The sequence below is a fragment of the Notamacropus eugenii genome, chromosome 2 (assembly GCF_028372415.1).
Source record: "Notamacropus eugenii isolate mMacEug1 chromosome 2, mMacEug1.pri_v2, whole genome shotgun sequence".
NCBI classification, from domain to species: Eukaryota; Metazoa; Chordata; class Mammalia; order Diprotodontia; family Macropodidae; genus Notamacropus; species Notamacropus eugenii.
This window is the reverse complement of record NC_092873.1, coordinates 509,187,117-509,205,220: the sequence shown is the minus strand read 5'-3', so window position 1 is coordinate 509,205,220 and position 18,104 is coordinate 509,187,117. Positions and strand designations below refer to the sequence as shown.

General features: G+C 48.7%; 1 protein-coding gene across 3 annotated transcripts in view; it reads left to right on the top strand.

Moving 5' to 3' along the window:
• The first annotated feature begins 9,761 nt into the window (after positions 1-9,761).
• The window catches only part of TRABD2B (TraB domain containing 2B), a 232,038-nt gene continuing 223,695 nt past the window's right edge, over positions 9,762-18,104 (top strand). Inside the window, exons 1-2 of one of the 3 annotated variants that reach the window (XM_072649361.1) lie at positions 9,762-10,702; positions 13,953-14,510. In XM_072649361.1, the coding sequence (XP_072505462.1) occupies positions 10,565-10,702; positions 13,953-14,510 (696 nt within the window). In that variant the 5' untranslated portion in view covers positions 9,762-10,564. Of the gene's footprint in view, positions 10,703-13,949; positions 14,511-18,104 lie in introns of all 3 variants that reach the window. The other 2 variants (XM_072649362.1, XM_072649360.1) reach the window with 2 other exon arrangements.

Below are 18,104 nucleotides of genomic sequence, written 5' to 3'. Positions count from 1 at the left end.
CTCTCTTGGGGATACAGTCCTAGAGGTGATATTGCTGGGTCAAAAGGTATGCATATTTTTGTAGCCCTTTGGGTATAGTTTCAAACTGCCCTCCTGAATGATTGGATTAGTTCACAGCTCCACCAACTCTCCCACATCCTCTCCAACATTTATCATCCTCCTGGTCTGTCATGTTTGTTAATCTGATAGGTGTGATGTGGTACCTCAGAGTTGTTTTGATTTGCATCTTTAGAGCATTTTTTCATGACTACAGATAGCTTTAATTTCTTTTAGGAGGCATTTTAAAAGTGCTTGTGGATTGCTTGATAGATTGTTCAGTGTTTAGAGAATTGAAATTCTGTCAAAAAGTCCATTTCGCTATCTGGAAACTGGTATGTGGGAGAGTTCAAGCCCTCCACCATCCCCTGTGCAACTCACACCAAATGTAGAATAATAGTCTTATTCCTATATTTGTCTGGATAAAGAGCATCCTTCAAATGGAGGCTGCACCTTTCCATGCAACATGTAACATTTTAAAATGATTTATACATAGAAAAAAAGAATTAAACCAGCTTTTCAGTCCTACAAATACTGATCTCATCACTGAGATTTCTCCTCCTGCTAGTATGAGCATAACCTCATTTCCACCATGATGGTCAAAGTCCTAGAGACTAACATGGATGGAAGTGGGGAGAGTCAGCTTAGCAGGGAAGACTGAGGGGACAGAACACGATGGCTCCCTTTAAATGATGATCTTTGAAAGACAGCATGGTGTGAAGGAAAGGTCACTTACTGAAGCTGAAGATGTTGGCTTTGAAATGTATCTCTGACACTATCTGTGTGAGATTGAGCAAGTTGCTTCAATTCAATAAATATGGATTAAGCACCTACTATGTGCCAAGCACTGTGCTAAGTACCGAGGATACAAAAAGAGACAAAAGTCAGTCCCTGTTCTGAAGGTGCTTACAGTCAGATGGGGAAGAAAACATGCTGCCAAATTTATGCAGAGTAAGTTACAAAGATGATTAACAGAGGGAAAGTACTGGAATCAGGAAGGGTGAAAGAAGGCTGCTCTGTTCTAGGCAGAGTGCAGGGTGCTGGGGGATACAAAGTCAAAAGCTGAATGCTCCCCACCTGCAAAGAGCCTGGGTACTATCTGAGAAACAACACGTGCTTACACAAGTGTGTGGGGGCAGGGGGAGGGATCAGGCAGGACCCCTGTCCAGGTTAAGTCTCTCAGTGGACTGATGAATAAATACATTAGACTTGAAGGAGTCCATTTCCCTCTGAGATAATTGGCTGAGTGGTTGCTTCTCATCCATTTTTGAAAAGAACTAATGATGTCATGGGGTGATGATATCTTGACTTGTGTCTGAGTTGGATTTCAACGAGGTAGAGTCGTGCAAAGTCATCAGCCTCACTTTCTCTTTCAGAGTCATCCAAGTCCATTGGCACGATAAAAGTTGGGACAACTGACAATGACCCAGGATGCGGTAGAGGACCTTGGCACCTTCCATATCTGACCAAGCTCTAAGAGCTCCATAGCCTGCTTTAGCTACCTCTGTGGCCATGGGAATATTGTTCTCATCCGCCTCTTCCACCAGGGGAAGTCTTCATATGCATGGGGTAGACACTCCCTAACTCTCCAAAGGGTCTGAGGCCTGTTGGTTACCATCAGCCTTGTTTAGACCATCTGCTGGTACATTTTTACCCAGATGTGGACTCTGTGCATGCTACAGTTATTTGGAGTCGCAGGTGAGAACTGAGTGACACGTGGATACCAAAGGTAGATGAGCAGCCCTGCAAAGGGCTCAGGAGGTAGTCCTTCCTGAACATCCCCACACCCTCTGGCTGAGAGAAAAGACTAGGCACTTGCTTCTGGGTGTGGGTTAGCTTGGTCTCTTTTATCTACTCCCTCATTTACATGGGCAAAATGGAAGAAACTGAGAGTTTAAAAACAAGGGAATCTACTCTAGAGATAACAGAAGAGAAACAGCTGAGTATCCAGCTGTTGAGTCTATTTCTCATTTTTTCCTTTGTGATTCTTAGAAAGTAGTAGGGAAGAAGGGGGGCTCTCTACTGCCCTGACAAGCAATGGCATCTTGTAACAGAACCAATGGAACAGAGTTACTTACTCAGTCCACATAAGTCATTGAGAAGAGACTGGGACCTAGAACTGGGATGCTGCATGTATCAGGGAAGTGGAGAGATAAAACTCATCTGCAGCCTCTGGCTGCCCTGGGGTTTGGGTTCTGCCTCTTTCTGAAAACATAGAGCAGGAAGGTAGGCTGAGTTTTTAGTTGAACCCAAAGCTGAAGACAGTGGAGAACATGTGCAATCATCAGAGCCCTGCACCCCACTCAGAAGAAGGGCCAAGGAATCCAACAGAGTCATTTGACTCACTTTACCCCCACGAGATGCAGTGGGAGGATGTCATGAGCAGACATGGGCACGGGGCTTGTCAGTGGGATGCTGTAAATTTCCTTGGTTACAAGCATTCTTTGTGTGTGTGCCTCTATTTGTGAGCTCAATGGGTGTCTACACTTCCCACTGATACAGTATATATTTTTGGGAAAGCGTGCCTGAGGTTTACGGGGAGATATTTTCTTGCTTCTGTTCCTACTAGGTTATTCCAGGAAATGCCTTTGCTTTGAGCTCATTTATATGGAAAGATAAACATATTGATGAGTGCCTATGAACTGTAATTTTAGGAGTACAGAGTCATAGAAGACCTTGAACTTGGGGTAGCTGTCCAATCCTGGGAAATGCAAGTTGTGAGGGATAACCTAAAGGGCTGATACGCATGTGTATACTGAGTATATACATGTAACTCAAGCCCCAAAGCTTACTGCTATGGGCCTTTCCTCTCATCGAGGGAGTCCAATGTCCCAGCCTGCGTAAGGGGCAGGTCAGAGTTGGTGAGAAAAAGAAGAGAAATCTGCTCTCTTCAGCCTCTTGGGGTTCTTCTAGCTTTCAGCATCACGAGAAGATATAGGGGGATGCCTTCTTCTCTTTAGGCTGCGGAAAGGAGAAAAGGACTCTGGGAAGAAGCTGATATGAGAGCAGTTTGGAAGTCTCTATCATTCTCCCATCCTCAGCTTATTACACTAGAAACTTTGGGAATTTCCCCTTTGATTGACATCTGAGCCACTTTCTCCTGCTTGAACCGAGTTATTTTACTTCCAATAGGAGAGTTCCTTCTCTTTGTACTGTCCGGTATATATTCTCAGATGTCTACTTTCTCGGCTTTCTGTTTTGCTATCAATTTAGGGTCACTAATTTCTTTGCTATTTGCTCTGTGTGTGTTCTCTGAGGACCTGGCATTGGTTGGGAGGGAAGTCAAGGCTTGGATAGAAAGCTTGAGGCCCTCTTTCCTCTCTTTTAGATATAGCTATCAGGAGTTTTGCTAGGACCTAAAAATTACATGCTTTGGACTAACAATGTTTAAAGGAGCAAAGATACCATTCTAGCCTGGTATCCCTTCTCTCTGAAGGAAGCAGAGTGCTGACCAGCCGCTGGCCCCAACTTCTTGCCTCCCCTCCTGCCAAGAACCAAAGTCTGCCTTGGAGAATGGTTGAGGGAAGAGATTCCAAAGATGCATCCATTCTCGCCTCTGTTTGAGTCACATACAATGTCTCCTGTGAAATATAAAGCTGATACAAGATCATGTAGAAGAATGTGCTTGAGCTGAGTCTTGACAAGTTTGTAAGAGAAGTGAGGGGGAGAGTGTATTATGGGCGCACAGACCTGGAGATTTGAAGGTGTAGAGTGTTTTATACATAAGGAAACACCAAGTTTTGCTGGACAGTAGAGTTTGGGAATGGGAATCATTATGATAAGGCTGAAAAGGTGAACAGAGGACAGTTTACAAAAGGTTTAAAATATAAAACAGGAATTTATTAATATTATTTTATCTCAGAAGCAATAGGAAAATACTGGACATTTTTGAGTAGGGGATCAGCGTGATCACCGATTCAGAATCGAAAAATCCCTTTGGCAGTCATGTAGACAACGGGGCATAAGGGACAGATGAAGCAGGAAGACCAGTTAGGAAGCTATTGGCACAATAGTTTAGGCCAGAAGGGTCTGAACTAAGGTTGGGGCTCAATGTGAGTGGAGAGAAGGGCTCAAATGAGACAGATGTTATGGAGGTAAAACAAAGAGATTTGAAAACTGATCAGCTACGGGGAATGAGGAGTGAAAGGTAAAGCCAAAGTCAAGAACCTGGGGTGCTAGAAGGATGATAGCCTTCTTGGCAGAAATAGGGAAGCTTAGAAGAAGAGCAGGTTTGGGGGAGGGAAGTTTGGGAGAAAAGTCACATGATGATTTTGAGGTGCCTAGGAGATGTGTAGATTAAAACATCCACCAGGTAGTAGTTGCAGGATTGTTTGTAGCCAGGAGAGACACTGAGGCTGCTTAAATTGATCTGGGAATCATAGGCATAGAGATGGTCATTAAACTCATGGGCACTGGTGAGATCCCCAAGGGCAAGGACAGAGAAAAGTTAAGGGGGTCCAGGACAGCCACAGTTAGTGGGCATGCTGCTATCCAGCAAAGATTGCTGAGGAGTGAGCAAAAATTTGGAGAGTGTGACACCCCCCAAACTAGAAGAGAATATTTGTATGGAGTTGATTGACACTGTCAAATGCTGCAGAGATGTCTGTGGGAGTATGAAGGCAGAAAAACGATTGTCACATATAGAAATATATCATTTGGAGCTTTGGGAACAGTGGTTTTGGGTGAGGGATGACATCAGAAGCCAGGGTTACAGAGTGAGGAATGAGTGAGAGGAGACCTAGTGGGAGGGCACCTAACATAGATGACTTTTTATCCTAAGAGTTTGATTGTAAAAAATGATGAGAGGATGGGATAATAGCTTGAGAGGATGGTAGGGTTTGGAGAAGGTTTAAGGAGAGAGACTTGGGGATGTTTGTAGGCAGCACTGAAAGAGGTTGTAGATAGGGAAAGAATGAAAGTTGGAGTGACAGAGTAAGAATTAGGAGGGCAGTGATCTACTAGAGGAGATGGGAAAGGATGATTTCAAGGGCATTGAGGGATTTTTCTCAGTGTAAAAGAAGGAAGAGTGAACAAGGATACCAAGGATGTTTGAAGTATAGAGAAAGGGAGAAAAAAAGACTCATGGTGAGAGGAGTCAGTTTTTAAAAAATGTAAAGTGAGGTTTTCAGCTGAGCCTGTTGGGGAGGGGAGATGGGAAAAAGTTGAGGAGAGAAAAAAATTTGAAATGCCCTATGTGGAGTATGACAGAGAATCCAATCAGTGCAGTTCACTGGGAGCAGTGAGTTGTGATGTGTGCAGGGGGTTACCAACTCATATGTCTCACTGCTACTAGCTTGTTTCTTTGTTAAGTTCAAAAGTATCCTGGGATAGTAAGAGTCAGATATCACTAAACTTGCTGAAATTCTCTCTTTAATCAATGTCCCAATTTCAGGCTAAGCTGGGGAAAGCCTTTCCCTTTAGGGATAGCTTCCTTTTCTTAGTCTCAAACCATATACTTTGACTTGGATTCAAATCATAGTAGATGGTGACATTCTTTAATAGCAGTTTCAAGTAACACAGAAATGCAAACAAGCATTTAAAAGAATAAACTTCCACTTGCAGCTTCTTTTTCAGCCCACCCCCATACAACAACTCTTTCCTACAGTCAAAGAGGAAACAAAAATCTTTCAGAAGGCGACTTCAAGGGAAGATGAGGCCCTGGACTGGATTCCAGGCATTTCACCAACTGCTTTTAGCTGCTGATTCTTGGCTGTGTCTCCTTTCTAGTCTGCTCTAGTCCACCTCACCTTCATGAATGTTTCTTTATGATATGTGACTTTGGTTCCTTGACTTCCCTGATTTCTGTTACAGAAGCAGTACCCGATCTCCTTGTTCCACGTTGGATTGACTAGAGAAAGATGATGGACCAGTGAGGTTCACAGTTCTCTTTCTCTTCTATCTTGGTGATGGTAAGAATTCCCTGAAAACCTGGGGAATGCTAGGTAATGCCTGAATGCTAGCACACAGACACCTCTGCCCCCTCCCACCCCTAGTCAACCCAGTCTCCACGGCAATATTTCTGGGGAAATGAGCTCCATTCAGAAGAGCAGAATGTTTCCCTTGAAGCACTGAAGATCCAGTTAAGGTTAAATAACATAATTTATATTTGATCCAGACAGATTGGTTGTGTGTTTTCTTCCAACTCCAGTCAGCAGTCTGTGAAGATGAGAGAAGCAGAAGCTAACCAGGGTCAAGGTTTGCCAGGATGTTAGTGGAGATAGAACAAGAGGGCAAGGGATTTGAGAGCAGGGTACAGGGCAGAGTTGAAACGATGGATACAACTCACTGTCTATTGCTGACCTATACTAGACACCCTTTTAGCCTGGAAGGACCTGTCAGACATGATACTCTTTTGTAGGCTTGGAAGAGTGAGAGCTAGCTCTTTACCATACAAGATATCAGAGGAGGACTTTGAGTACATAAAATCAGATTATTAGAATACTTATTAATCAAAAGATTCATATATGTGTAATGGGGATTGGGGAACTGACTGATATTCTGGGAATTATAGTTCTAAGAGGCAATCATTTCCTCTTATAACTGAGAGTGATTTGGACCATCACAGTCTTTGAGCCAAAAGTGAAAGCTGAGTCATATCCAGGAGGTTTGGAAAAGATGCACATAGTCTGCAAGAGAAAAGGCTTAGAGGAAGAGGTAGGGAGTGGATGATATAAGAAGAAGCCACTGTAGGGGGGATAGTGTCCCCAGCTCCACATAGGACTTTAATGATCTGAGGTGAGCTGGAGAGAAATGAAAACACAGGAGCAACGGATAAAGGGAGAGAAAGAGAGAAAAAAGAGCCCTGAACTGTGACAAAGAAGGAAGAGATCTAAGGGGGCTGCTGTGTCTCTATGGGCATTTTGGAACAAAGAACTAGGACTGAAGCTACCAGGTATTATCATCTCTTCAAGGACTAAGGGAATTCTAAAAGCTCTACTTTCCCCAAACTTTTCCTTCCCACACATGTCCAGTAGCAGTTGTTACATACTCTTGTCTCTTCTTTTACCTAACTGTTTACTGTGTCCTGCTTTTGCTTCATATATAATGAAACTGGGCCTGGTAATGAAGGCCTATATTACATCCTTAGTCCACTTAGCCAAGAAAAAAGACTAAATAAAACCAGGTGTTGATTGAGAATACATAAAATTTAAATTAGAACAGTGCTAGACCTTTCTTCAATCAAGGATATATGGATTTTTCTTAACTGGGGGCTCTGAGCTATAATGATTGCATTGACAACTTTTCCTTTGATATAAAGTCCATAAATACACACAGAAAGGGGACCACATGGAACTGAGGACCATTATTATATTGCCACAAAGTTAAAATCAGTTAATTGTTGAAGCGGCTATAACTGATTAAAGCTCCAAGAGAAAGGGTACAGGGAGGAGAGGGCCAGAGAAAAGATACCATCCCAGAGAGGAGATGGGTGTGGTCTGGGAAGGATTCAACTCTGCTCCTTTCCAGAAGGAAGCAAAAAGGATAGAGCATTGTCTACCCTTAGTGTTACACACACACGCAGAGTAAATATTTCTTTCACGAAAAGAAAGATGTTTTATTTGTTTATACATTTTGGTCCTCCTAACTCAGTTTTTATTATTTTTACTATGCTTTTCAACTTCTTCCTGATTTTTCTGTTCTAAGGTGTCACAACAGAAAGTCAAGTGAGGAGCTCATACAGCCACCAGAATTTCTCCAACTTATCGTGTCTGTAATCTTGTTTGTAGACAGCTAGGTGAAGTGCTAGATAGAGTGCCAGAGCTGGAGTCAGGAAGATCGGAGTTCAAATTTAGTCCCAGACTCTTACAAGCTGTATGACCCTGGGCAAGTCATAACCTGTTTGCCTCCTTTTCCATATCTATAAAATAAGCTGGAGAAAGAAATGGCAAACCATTCCAGTATCTTTGCCTCTAGAAAACCTCAAATGGGGTCACAAAGAGTCAGATAGACTTAACAACAACAAATCTTGTTTGTATCCAGTTGTTTTTATATTGTCTTGCTATTGGACTAGAAGCTCCAAGACAGCAGAGACTGTTTTGCCTTCCTTTGTATCCTCAGCCATTAGCATCATACTTACACATAGTAGGTGCTTAATAAATGCTTGCTGACTCTTGACTCTGTCCAGCATCACCTGAGACACTACATCCTGCAGAGAGTTTGCCGGGCTAAGCAAGGGATCGACTGCCCATCATTGATAGTGTCTTTGCCCTGAAGTTCACTTGATGGGGGAGAGGAGGGGAGAAAAGGGCCTCCAGGGCCAACAGCTGCAAAGTTACTCTAGTGGTCCCTAAATGCGCATCTCAAGCGCTTTTGTGCAGTTCAAGTTTGAGCCCAGATCTCCCAGGAACCTTGTGCAGGACAGAGTGTCCCTCAGGGTTGGAAGGATGCTTTGTAATATGCTCTTTAAGTTAGAGCTTAAACTTTCTGAACAGAGAGGAGAGTGAGTACCCTGGCTGGAGGAAGGGGGGCGTTTTTTTGCATTTTAGACCTTGGCATACCTTTTCAGAAAATATCCCTCTTTGAAAGCTAATTGATGTCAGCTGGTTAATTGATCTTGGGGGAAGAACACTGGATGGGGGCTAGTGAGTGACAGAAATCCCAGCCCTTGATGAGAGAACCTTGAGAGGAACAGGTCAGTCAGCAGCCTGAGGCCCAAGGTGTGACTCCAGGAAGGGTTGAGAGAGTGAGCCTAAATGGGAGTGGGGGTGGGTGGTCTCTGTGTTCCAAGGTCTCTTTCAGATCACCCTTCCAATAATTTCAACAGCATTTATTAAGCACCTACTATGTTCCAGGTAGCATATGGCAGTGGCTGACACTGCTAATGCAAAAACACAAAAGGAAATAATTTCTGCAGTAGAAGATCTTAAAAATCATCCTTTGGGGAAAGGGGAACGAGATGTATCCTGATAAGGAAAAGCAAAATAGATACAAGATAGATACAAAGCAACTGAATTATGACGATGCAAAGTTACATTAACAAGGAGAAGGAGGACGCAAATAATGGGGGTCAGGCTAGCACCAACGTAAGGGGAGCATTTCGGATTCCAGGAAATCTGAGGCTAGGAGGGACAGTATTCTAGAGGGAGGGGAGGGGACCGGATGGGTCAGATGGTGGGAACAGTTCGTGCAAAGGCTCGGGAAGGGACGTGGGTTGCCGTGGCCAGAGTACTTCAGTTCCGAAAGTGTGTGTTCTGAGGCCTTTCCCAGCTGCGATATTGAGTGCCGGAATCTGGTCCTGGACGTTTCACCAACATGGAGGCATGTTCCCCGTCTCTCTCCCCCGCCTCAGTTTCCCTCTCTGGGAGATGTGATAGTTGGACCAGCTGATCTCCAAGCGTCCTCGGGACTAAAAAGGTGGTGCGTATCCAGTGCCCTCTGCGGTATCTCGCAGGATTCTGGGCCCCCGAGCTGGGGCATGCAGAGCAGACCCAGTCTAGAGTCTAGGGAGCCTCCTTCTTTCCCGGGGAGCCCTCGGACCGCGCGGGCTTAGGGCCAAGAGCGCTTTGGCCCCACAGTGACCGCGGCCGGCGCGCCCTCTAGCGACTGACTGGGCGCGCCTGGGGGGAGGCCCGGGACCAGGAGCGGGAGGCGGGGAGGGAAGGAGGGAGGAGGGGATGGGAAGTTTGGAAAGCGGCTGGGAGTTCTGCCTCCCTGGGCGCGCGCGCGCGTGTGAGTGTGTGTGTGAGTGTGTGTGTCTGACACGCTGACATGCCTCTCAGTCCCCGCCTCGCCGAGCCTGTGCGCGGAGCGGAGCGCGCTGCTGCCCCTGGCCCGGCCCAGCCCAGCCCTGCCCGGCCCGGCCCAGCCCGGCCCGCGGCGCCCCAGCTCCAACCTAAGCCCTGCAGCCCCAGGGCCGCCCCTGCACAACTTAGCCAGACCCAGCCCGGCTCGACCCAGCCCTGCCCAGCCCAATCTCGATCCGGCCGGGTTGTCTGTTCGCCCGCCTGCCCCAGCGAACTGAGCCGAGGGAGCCCGGAGCCCGCCCGCAGTCCCGGCGCCGGCCCCGGCGAGCGGCAGCAGCATGGCGGAGCGGCCGGGTCCCTGAAGTTGGGGAGGGGGCGTCCGGGCGGCCCGGCTCCGGGGGGCGGACTGACGGCCGCTCAGCCGGGACCCCGGCGCCCCCGCCCCCAGTCCCGGGCCGCCCCGCCCCGCCCCCGCCCCGCACTTGTTCCGCGCCGCCCGCCAGCCTGCCCGGCCCCTAGCCCGCAAACTCGCCCCGAAGGAGTGAGGCAGGCAGGCAGGCGGGCAGGCAGGGAACACTGAGCCCGGGGCCGGCCGGGCTGAGGGACGGAGGGGCAGGGACCCAGGCGCCCCTCCCCGGAGCCCGGAGCATCCCTGGGCCGGCAGCGGGGCTCCGGGCTGGGCTGGATTCCGAGAGGGGCGCCCTGCCCCTCTCTGCTTCCACTCCGTGCCCTCGCTCCGCGTCCGCTCTGTGCCCCAACTCTGTATCCTCGCTCCGCGCCCTGCCCCGTGCGCTCCGGCCCTTTCCCAGACAGACTGACCGAATAAGGGGACGGAGAGCGACACGATGCCCGGGAGCCTGGCGGGCCTCGGGCTGGGGCTGGCACTCGCCTTAGCCCTGCTGCTGCTGCTGCTGCTTCGCGGAGCCTGCTCCGGGTCCGGGGAGCCGCTGGACGCCGGAGGACAGTGCCGACCGCCTGGATCGGTGAGGCGCCCTGCCCTCGCAGTCGCCGGGCCGGCTGGGCCCCTTCCTACTCCCCCCTAGCCCTAGTCCCCGGCCCCCATTTATGCTCCTGCAGGGTGGACGGCTTGAGTGAGGGCGCGTGGGGGGTTTTCCCCCCACTCCCTTCAACGCCCTCCCAACTTTTCTCATAGCCTGGGCCAGCAGCACAGAGACTTTCCTCTAACCCCGCTGCCTCTGACTCCCCCAGCGCCTCTCCTAGACTGCACAAGGCTGACTCCTCCAGCCCTCCAATCCCTCTGACCCTATCCCACCTTTTCTCTTAGCCTGAGCTAGCACTAACACAGGGATGTCTCCCCTTCCTCCAAACCCCCTTCTACCCCCAACTTCCCTTGTGGAGCGAAACACAAATCCCACCCTAAAACCTCCCCCACCCTGGCTCTGTGGGGTCTGGGGCTGTGAGGGTTCACTTTCCTCCTCAGCCTGGTTTCTGAACTGACCCCCTTTCTCCAATCCTATCCCCACATACACAGCTTTTCCTCTCCTCGAAAATTCCTTTTGCAGTCTAGATCTTCTCTGACCTGGGCCTGTCTCCCCTCTATCCTAGAACTCTTCACCTCCTCTATTAACCCCATACCCAGATTCTAGGTTCCTTTCCCATAAGGGCTTGGGGATGGGGGCTGGCTTTCCCCTCTCCATTCTTTCTTCCCCAAAACTTCCCTTAGGACATAACTCTTACCCTTTCTCCTCTCCATCCTCCTCCTCTCCACTCCCCAAATCATTTCCCTTCTGTGCCAACCAGAGGCAAAGTTTTTTTCTTTCTCCCTCCCCCCATCCACCTAGCTTCCCTTCCTGACCCTGGGCCTGGCTCCTGCCCTTTTCTTCAGCTAGGGGAGGAATGGATGGACACTCATTCCTTCCATGAGTCTTCTCCTAGAGTGGGGATGGGGTGGGAAAGAGAGGTTTCCAAAGGGAAGAGCCCCAGGGCTGAGGAAGGGGGCTAAGGCAGTCTAGGGCAGTGGTTCCCACTGGACCATTCTGAGGTCACTTCCAGCTGCCTGTGGAGGGATTGCTGTGGGCCAGCCCCAGCCCTGGGTTTTTCAAATAACTGTTCTAAGGGCTTAGTGACTAGCACATGGGACCTGGAGTCAAGAAGATCTGGGTTTGAATGTTGCCTCCGAGATTGATTAGTATCTGCCTCCTGGCAAATCATTTAATCTTATTGGGTCTGTTTTATCCTCTGTAAGATGGGGCTGGACTAGAAGGCATATAATGTTCCTCCCAGCTCTAATTTGTTGTCCTATGTCAAGGAGGGGCCTCCCCAAAGGTTGGGATATGATTCTAGCCTGGCAGACTGAAAAGAATACCAAACCTGGCTTCCAGCCAACTCTGTGACCATGGGCAAGTCTCCTGATTTTCTGAGCCTCATCTTCCTCAGCTGTAAAATGGGGATAATTATCTCTGCCCAATTCACAAGGCTGTTCTGGGGATCAGATGAGATGCTGATATGTATGCAAGGTGCTTTGTAACCAGAGTGCCCTGGAAATGGAACTGCTGTCATCTCCACCCCCACCTCGTCACCACTCCCACAAAGGCCTATGAATCCAAGATGAAAGATGGATCACTCAGTCTTCCCTTCCCCCCTTTTACTAGAATCATAGGATTTTAGAACTTGGAGAAACCTTATGGGGAAGGTGTCTGTAGGTGGGTGAAGGCTCTCTGGGAGAAAGGGCTTGCTCTAGGTCTGTGTGGTGCTGTGTGGTAGCAGACCTAGGAACCATGGCCAATGGATCTCTGCTCCTTCCATGAAAAAAAACTCTCAACCCCAAATCTATCCTAGTAAAAATGTATTATCTCGTCTTTTCCATCCCACACCAGCCCTGGAAAAACCCTGAGAGAAGTGGGATACTGAAAATGAAGTCAGATATCATAGGATTAGTGTTAGAAAGGACCTCAGAGACCTACACCTATTTCCCAGAGAAGGAAACTGAGGGCCAGGGATTTTAGAGTGGAAATTGACTGGGATCTCGGGAACAAGAGAAATCTTTTGTTGGGGGGGGGGGGTGTGGTTGGGAAGAATATAAACTGAAAAAGTCACTACCTCTTTTAGTACCTCAGTTTCCTCATCTATCAAATGGAGATAACAATTCTCACATTCCTTATTTTGATAGCTAGTTCTGAGGAAAGTATGTCATAAACTTGAAAGTATCACAGAAATATCCTGAGTATTTTTCTTATACAGTACAACTGATGGTTGACTGTACTGCTGGCAGTTGCTTAAGGGTAGGCAATGGTTTATTTTTATCTCCATATCCTCAGCACCTAGCACAATGCTTGGCACATGGTAGGTGCTTTATCAGTACTTGTGGGTTGGTTAATTAGTACCCTTTTCATTTGCTCAGCATTTTCATGTACCCCAGCAGCTGCTGATCTTTCTAGAAGCCCCCATGAGAATCTCAGAGCCTAGGATCCAGAAGAGCCCCCCCCTCCCCCAGCTACCTTCCCCCTTCTCTCCTCCCAACCCATAAATTGAACCTGGATAAGCAGACTCATTTGGAAGCTATCCCAACCCCCTGTGTGTGCACTGGGTATCTTCTTCTTAGAGACCATCCAGTATTACCCTCTTATTTCACAGATTTGGAAAGGACTCGCCCAAGTTTTCTAGGAAGTTTTTAGAGCCATAGAAACCTAAGTTCTAGACCTGCCTGCTTTCACACAGAGCATCCGTGCCTTCCTCTCGTGAGCCACCGTCCTGAGCTCTAGCTGTGTGACAAAAAGCCAAGTCTGTTTCTCTCAAAAGCTGTAGTTTCTCCATCTATAAAATGGAGACAATAACACTTGTACTGTGTGCTCCTGAAGAGCAGGGAATGTTCTCCTTTCTTTGCATCTCCCTTGGTTAGTCTTGTGAGTAGAACATAGTAGGTGCTTAATAAATGCTAATTGACTCACTGAATGTTGTGAAGATCAAAGCACTTTGTACTCTTTAGTGGGCAATGGGAAATGGGCATTATGTAACCTGTAAAATGAGGAACCTAAGATGTGCCACTCAGAGCTCCGTGATGGGGTTCAAATGAGCTAATGGAGTGATTTTTCAAGAGCAGGGGCCATTTCCTTTTTGAGTTGTGTCTCCAGTGCCTGATGCAGAGTCTGGCAAATAGAAGGCACTTAATAAATGCTTGTTGTTTAGTTGGGTGTTAGAAATTTCTCAACTGTTCTGATTGTCATTCTGATCCTCTGGTCTCATCTCTTCTCTTTTCCCTGGCCTGGGTAGCAGGGAGACCTGAACTCGTTTCTCTGGACCATTCATCGAGACCCTCCTGCCTACCTGTTTGGCACCATTCATGTTCCATATACACGAGTCTGGGACTTCATCCCGGATAATTCGAAGGCGGCCTTTGAGGCCAGCACCCGTGTCTATTTTGAACTCGACCTCACGGACCCCTACACCATTTCAGCCCTGGCCAGCTGCCAGCTATTGCCGCATGGTGAGAACCTCCAGGATGTGCTGCCCCGAGAGCTCTACAGGCGTCTCAAGCGCCACTTGGACTATGTGAAGCTCATGATGCCCACCTGGATGACGCCTGACCAGAGGGGCAAAGGCCTGTATGCTGACTACCTGTTCAATGCCATTGCTGGGAATTGGGAACGCAAGCGTCCGGTCTGGGTGATGCTCATGGTGAACTCACTCACTGAGACAGATGTGCGCTCACGAGGTGTCCCCGTGCTGGACCTCTACCTGGCACAGGAGGCCGAGCGCATGAAGAAGCGGACGGGAGCGGTAGAGAGGGTTGAAGAGCAGTGCCATCCACTTAACGGGCTCAACTTCTCCCAGGTAGGATCCTGACTTCCCTTTCTCCTAACCATGCAAGCTGAGCTGGGCACGTAGGTAAAGTCCCTCCCTTCCAGGAGACAAGGCAGCAAATTGTCCAGTGGGTGGAGAGGCTGGCCAGCCTCGGGGGTAGCTGGTGGCTGTGGGGCTGAGGACATGATAGGAGTGTCTTTGGAGGGGGACAGAAGCTGGTACAGATGTTCTTGGGGCCACTTGCATATAGAGAACAGCTTGGCCTGGGGTTTCAGCATCTTGGGGGAGGGGAGAGAATAACTGGCTTCTGGCTTTGGTTGCCTGGGTTCCCCTAAGCCAAGAGAATGTTCATTTTGAGCCCTGGAAAGGAGGGAGCCAGGAGAGCAGGTTTCAGTACAGAAGTCCTAGGAGCTGCGCAGTTCAGCAGCAGGGATTGCTTGGGCATGTAAGCCCAGGTTGAGGCTGGGGGTGCCGGATGGGGCTGCAGGGCCTGGGGCACATTACCCATCCATAAGCTGCTCTTATCCCCTGAGTGGAGTTGTCCTGAAGTAGCCTTCACCATGGTGGCTAAAGGAGAAGGAGATAGCAACCAGCATTTCTGGGTTAATGATTCTGAGAGGAGTGGAAAAAATGTGTAAACTCAGTGACCCACTTTTATTCTCCGAACCCAACTAAGGGAAGGTGAGGCCTTGTCCTAAGAGGCCCCTTTAAAGTCCCCGTGGCCCTACGTGGGTAACATGGCATTCCTTTCTCCACCACCTTGCTTCTCTGGTGGGCAGAGGTCAATGGGCCAGGGAAGGGAGCCCTTCAGCCCCACCTTTGCCCTGGGAGCAGCCCCTGCAGAGTTGGGCACAGGGCATAGGGCCCTCATAGGGCCCTCATAGAGCAGGGCCCTGCTCCTCAATACAGTCTGGCCTGGTTTGTGGAATCTGGGGCAAGGCCCTGATCTGCCAGAGGGGCTGGGCCCTGGTGGGGAGGTTACAAGCTTTTAACCAAGGAAACAGGAGGAAAGTGATCCCTCCTAGGGGAACTTAGGCTTTTGTTATCCCAGAGAAAAATGCGGCGTTTTCCCTGGGGAAGGGAAAAGGATAGATTCATTTGCTGGGCCAAATGAAAGGCGACTTTGTCCTGCATGACCGGCTGCCCCCCCAGGTGGAGCCTGTGGCCAGGGCCATATCAGGCCAGCAGAGGTGGGTCACCCAAGGCCGACCCTGGGCTTTCTTTGGCTCCAGTGTGCTTCTTAGGTGGAAAATATTTTGCCTTCTCCAGGTTCACTCAGTTCTGTTTCCTCCAGGCATCCTTGGCCTGATGGTTGTTTTCAACCTTGTGGAAATGGATTGAGAGTCAGTGGATGTGGGTTCATCTGTCAGTTCTGTTGCTGTGTGATCTTAGGATAGTTTTTTTTCCTCTCTGGGCCTCAGCTGGTTTATAGGGTGATGGATGTGATGATCTCCAAGAACCTGCTCAATTTTGAATCCTCTGACCATGGGATGGACATTTGGATCCTATCCCATGTGGTTAGTTTTCTACATTTTTTCTGGCTTGGAGACCATGTGGTGAGGGGTGGGGGGAGAGGTTTCCCCATGCGAAGTCTTGGCTTGTTTGGGGCTCCTTGTCTATAAGAGATCTCCATTCCCCATCGTAGAAGGGGCAGGGCTTATTCTAGAGCCCCAGAAATAGTGAGAATGCTTCCATGAAATGGCTCCGCACTTTAAGTGACCTCCTTGAAAGCAGATTTAGCTGTGTGTGGGTATGAAGGCCCTTAGCACAGAAAGCAGGGAAGGTCGGGGATGGGGGGATCCTTAGTATGTAGAATGTGCAATGTAAGAGCTGGGAGGACCCTCAGAAATTGTATCCACTCCCCTCATTTGACAGAGGAGAAAACTGAGGCTGGGAGAGGGGCAGAGATGGCCTTTAGTGGTAGATCTGCGAAGACCCTGGTCATTCCTCCGCCAGCCCACAGGCACCCCTCTCTAGCCCTTGGGGCCCTGACTAGACTATAGAAGCCTGGTGGGGGCAGGTGCCCTGAGCCAGACAAGCTTTCTGCTCCCTGATATTGGAAGCCTTCACCACCTGTGAAAGGATCCTCCGCCCTGGCCAATTTGTCCTGTTATCATTCTGGAAAGAGGTGCTGAAATCTGCTCTCCATCCTCAGAGGCTGATGTGGACAGCTAAATCAGGAAGAAGCAATTACTGGCCCCGGGTGGGCGTGTGGCTGGCCAGCCAGTGAAGTATCTTGAGAGAGCCAGGAATGCCAAACCCTTCGTGTGTGCGTGCATGTGTGTGTGCATGTGTGTGTGTGTGTTCGCGCGCACACACATGCGCGTGCCCGCGACCCCGTGTGTGCTCATGGTTTGCTGTGCACATCTGTGATGCATTATTGTCCCAGAATATCTGCTAAGTGCATCAGATACTTTATTTTTACTTTGCTGTCTGCTTTACTGTTATTGCAAAATATTTTTGGGGGGTGGGAAAACCCTTCTTAAAATAGCCTCTTTGAAAGAACTCTGGTTCTTGGTTTTCCCTCCTGGAGAGCAGAGAGTGACCGTGCTCCAGGACTGGTCGCTCTCTCCTCGGAGCCTTGTCTCACCCCGGTGCACAGATTCTCCTCTGCCTGTGGGCTGTGCCACTGAGGCCCGGCTTCCAAAACAAGCTCCGAAGAGGAGACTTGTTTTTCATCTTCTTCCCTTCTGCTTCCCTTTCTTACTGCTTTTTCCTTTCGCCATCCCCCACTCCTTTCTCCCCACTGACCTACCTTGCCTGATTTCCTTTTCTCTTCAAGACCCAAAGAAGCCACACTCTTTTGATCTTTTAGGGAATATTTATTGAGAAATTAGGCTTCTTGGATTCCTGCATTTGTCAGGGATTGGTGAGCAGATCAAGGAGGCCCGGAGAGAGGCCTTGTTGCCAAGGGTGCTGGGATCCATCCTTCCATTCATCCATCATCACCTACTGTGTGCAAGGTGCTGCCCTGAACACTGGGGGCACACAGACAAAAATGCCCATGTTGTATAGTTATATGTACATACTGGTTTCCTAAGTGAACAAAAGTTCCTTGAGGGCAGGAGCTGTTTTAATTTTGTCTATGTATCCCTCATTCCTGGTACACAGTAGGTGCTTAACACATTGTTTTTATTTGATTCATCTATGAGCACAATGCCTGGATTCTAGTTCCACCCTGACTACTACTTCAATTTTGAGCTTGTTTCTTTTGATAAAATGATTGGTGTATCATTGTAAACTGGTGATTTCTTACATTTTTATGATTCTGTGAGGTCTCACTTCTGCTAATAAAAAGCTTGGTGCCTCTGGGCAAGCCTCTGGCCTAAGGCACTGTTCTGTTTCTCAGTTTACCCATCCATCAACTGATGGTTATGAGACCCACCTGTCTTACCTTGTACACCTTCTATGAGGATCCAATAAAGGAGTTCATGTAGAAATGTGGAAATGGAGAAAAGTAAGAGACTGGTGCATGCTGTGGTATGATGCCCAAGGAGTCATTTGGGTGTCAAGGAAGTCAAGGTGTGATTGGGAGTAGGTTGCCATCCCTCTGGATTTGAGCTCCATTCAGCTCTGTTTCACCTGGCTGGGCACCAGGTATGTGGGGGGGGGGGGGGCGGGGAG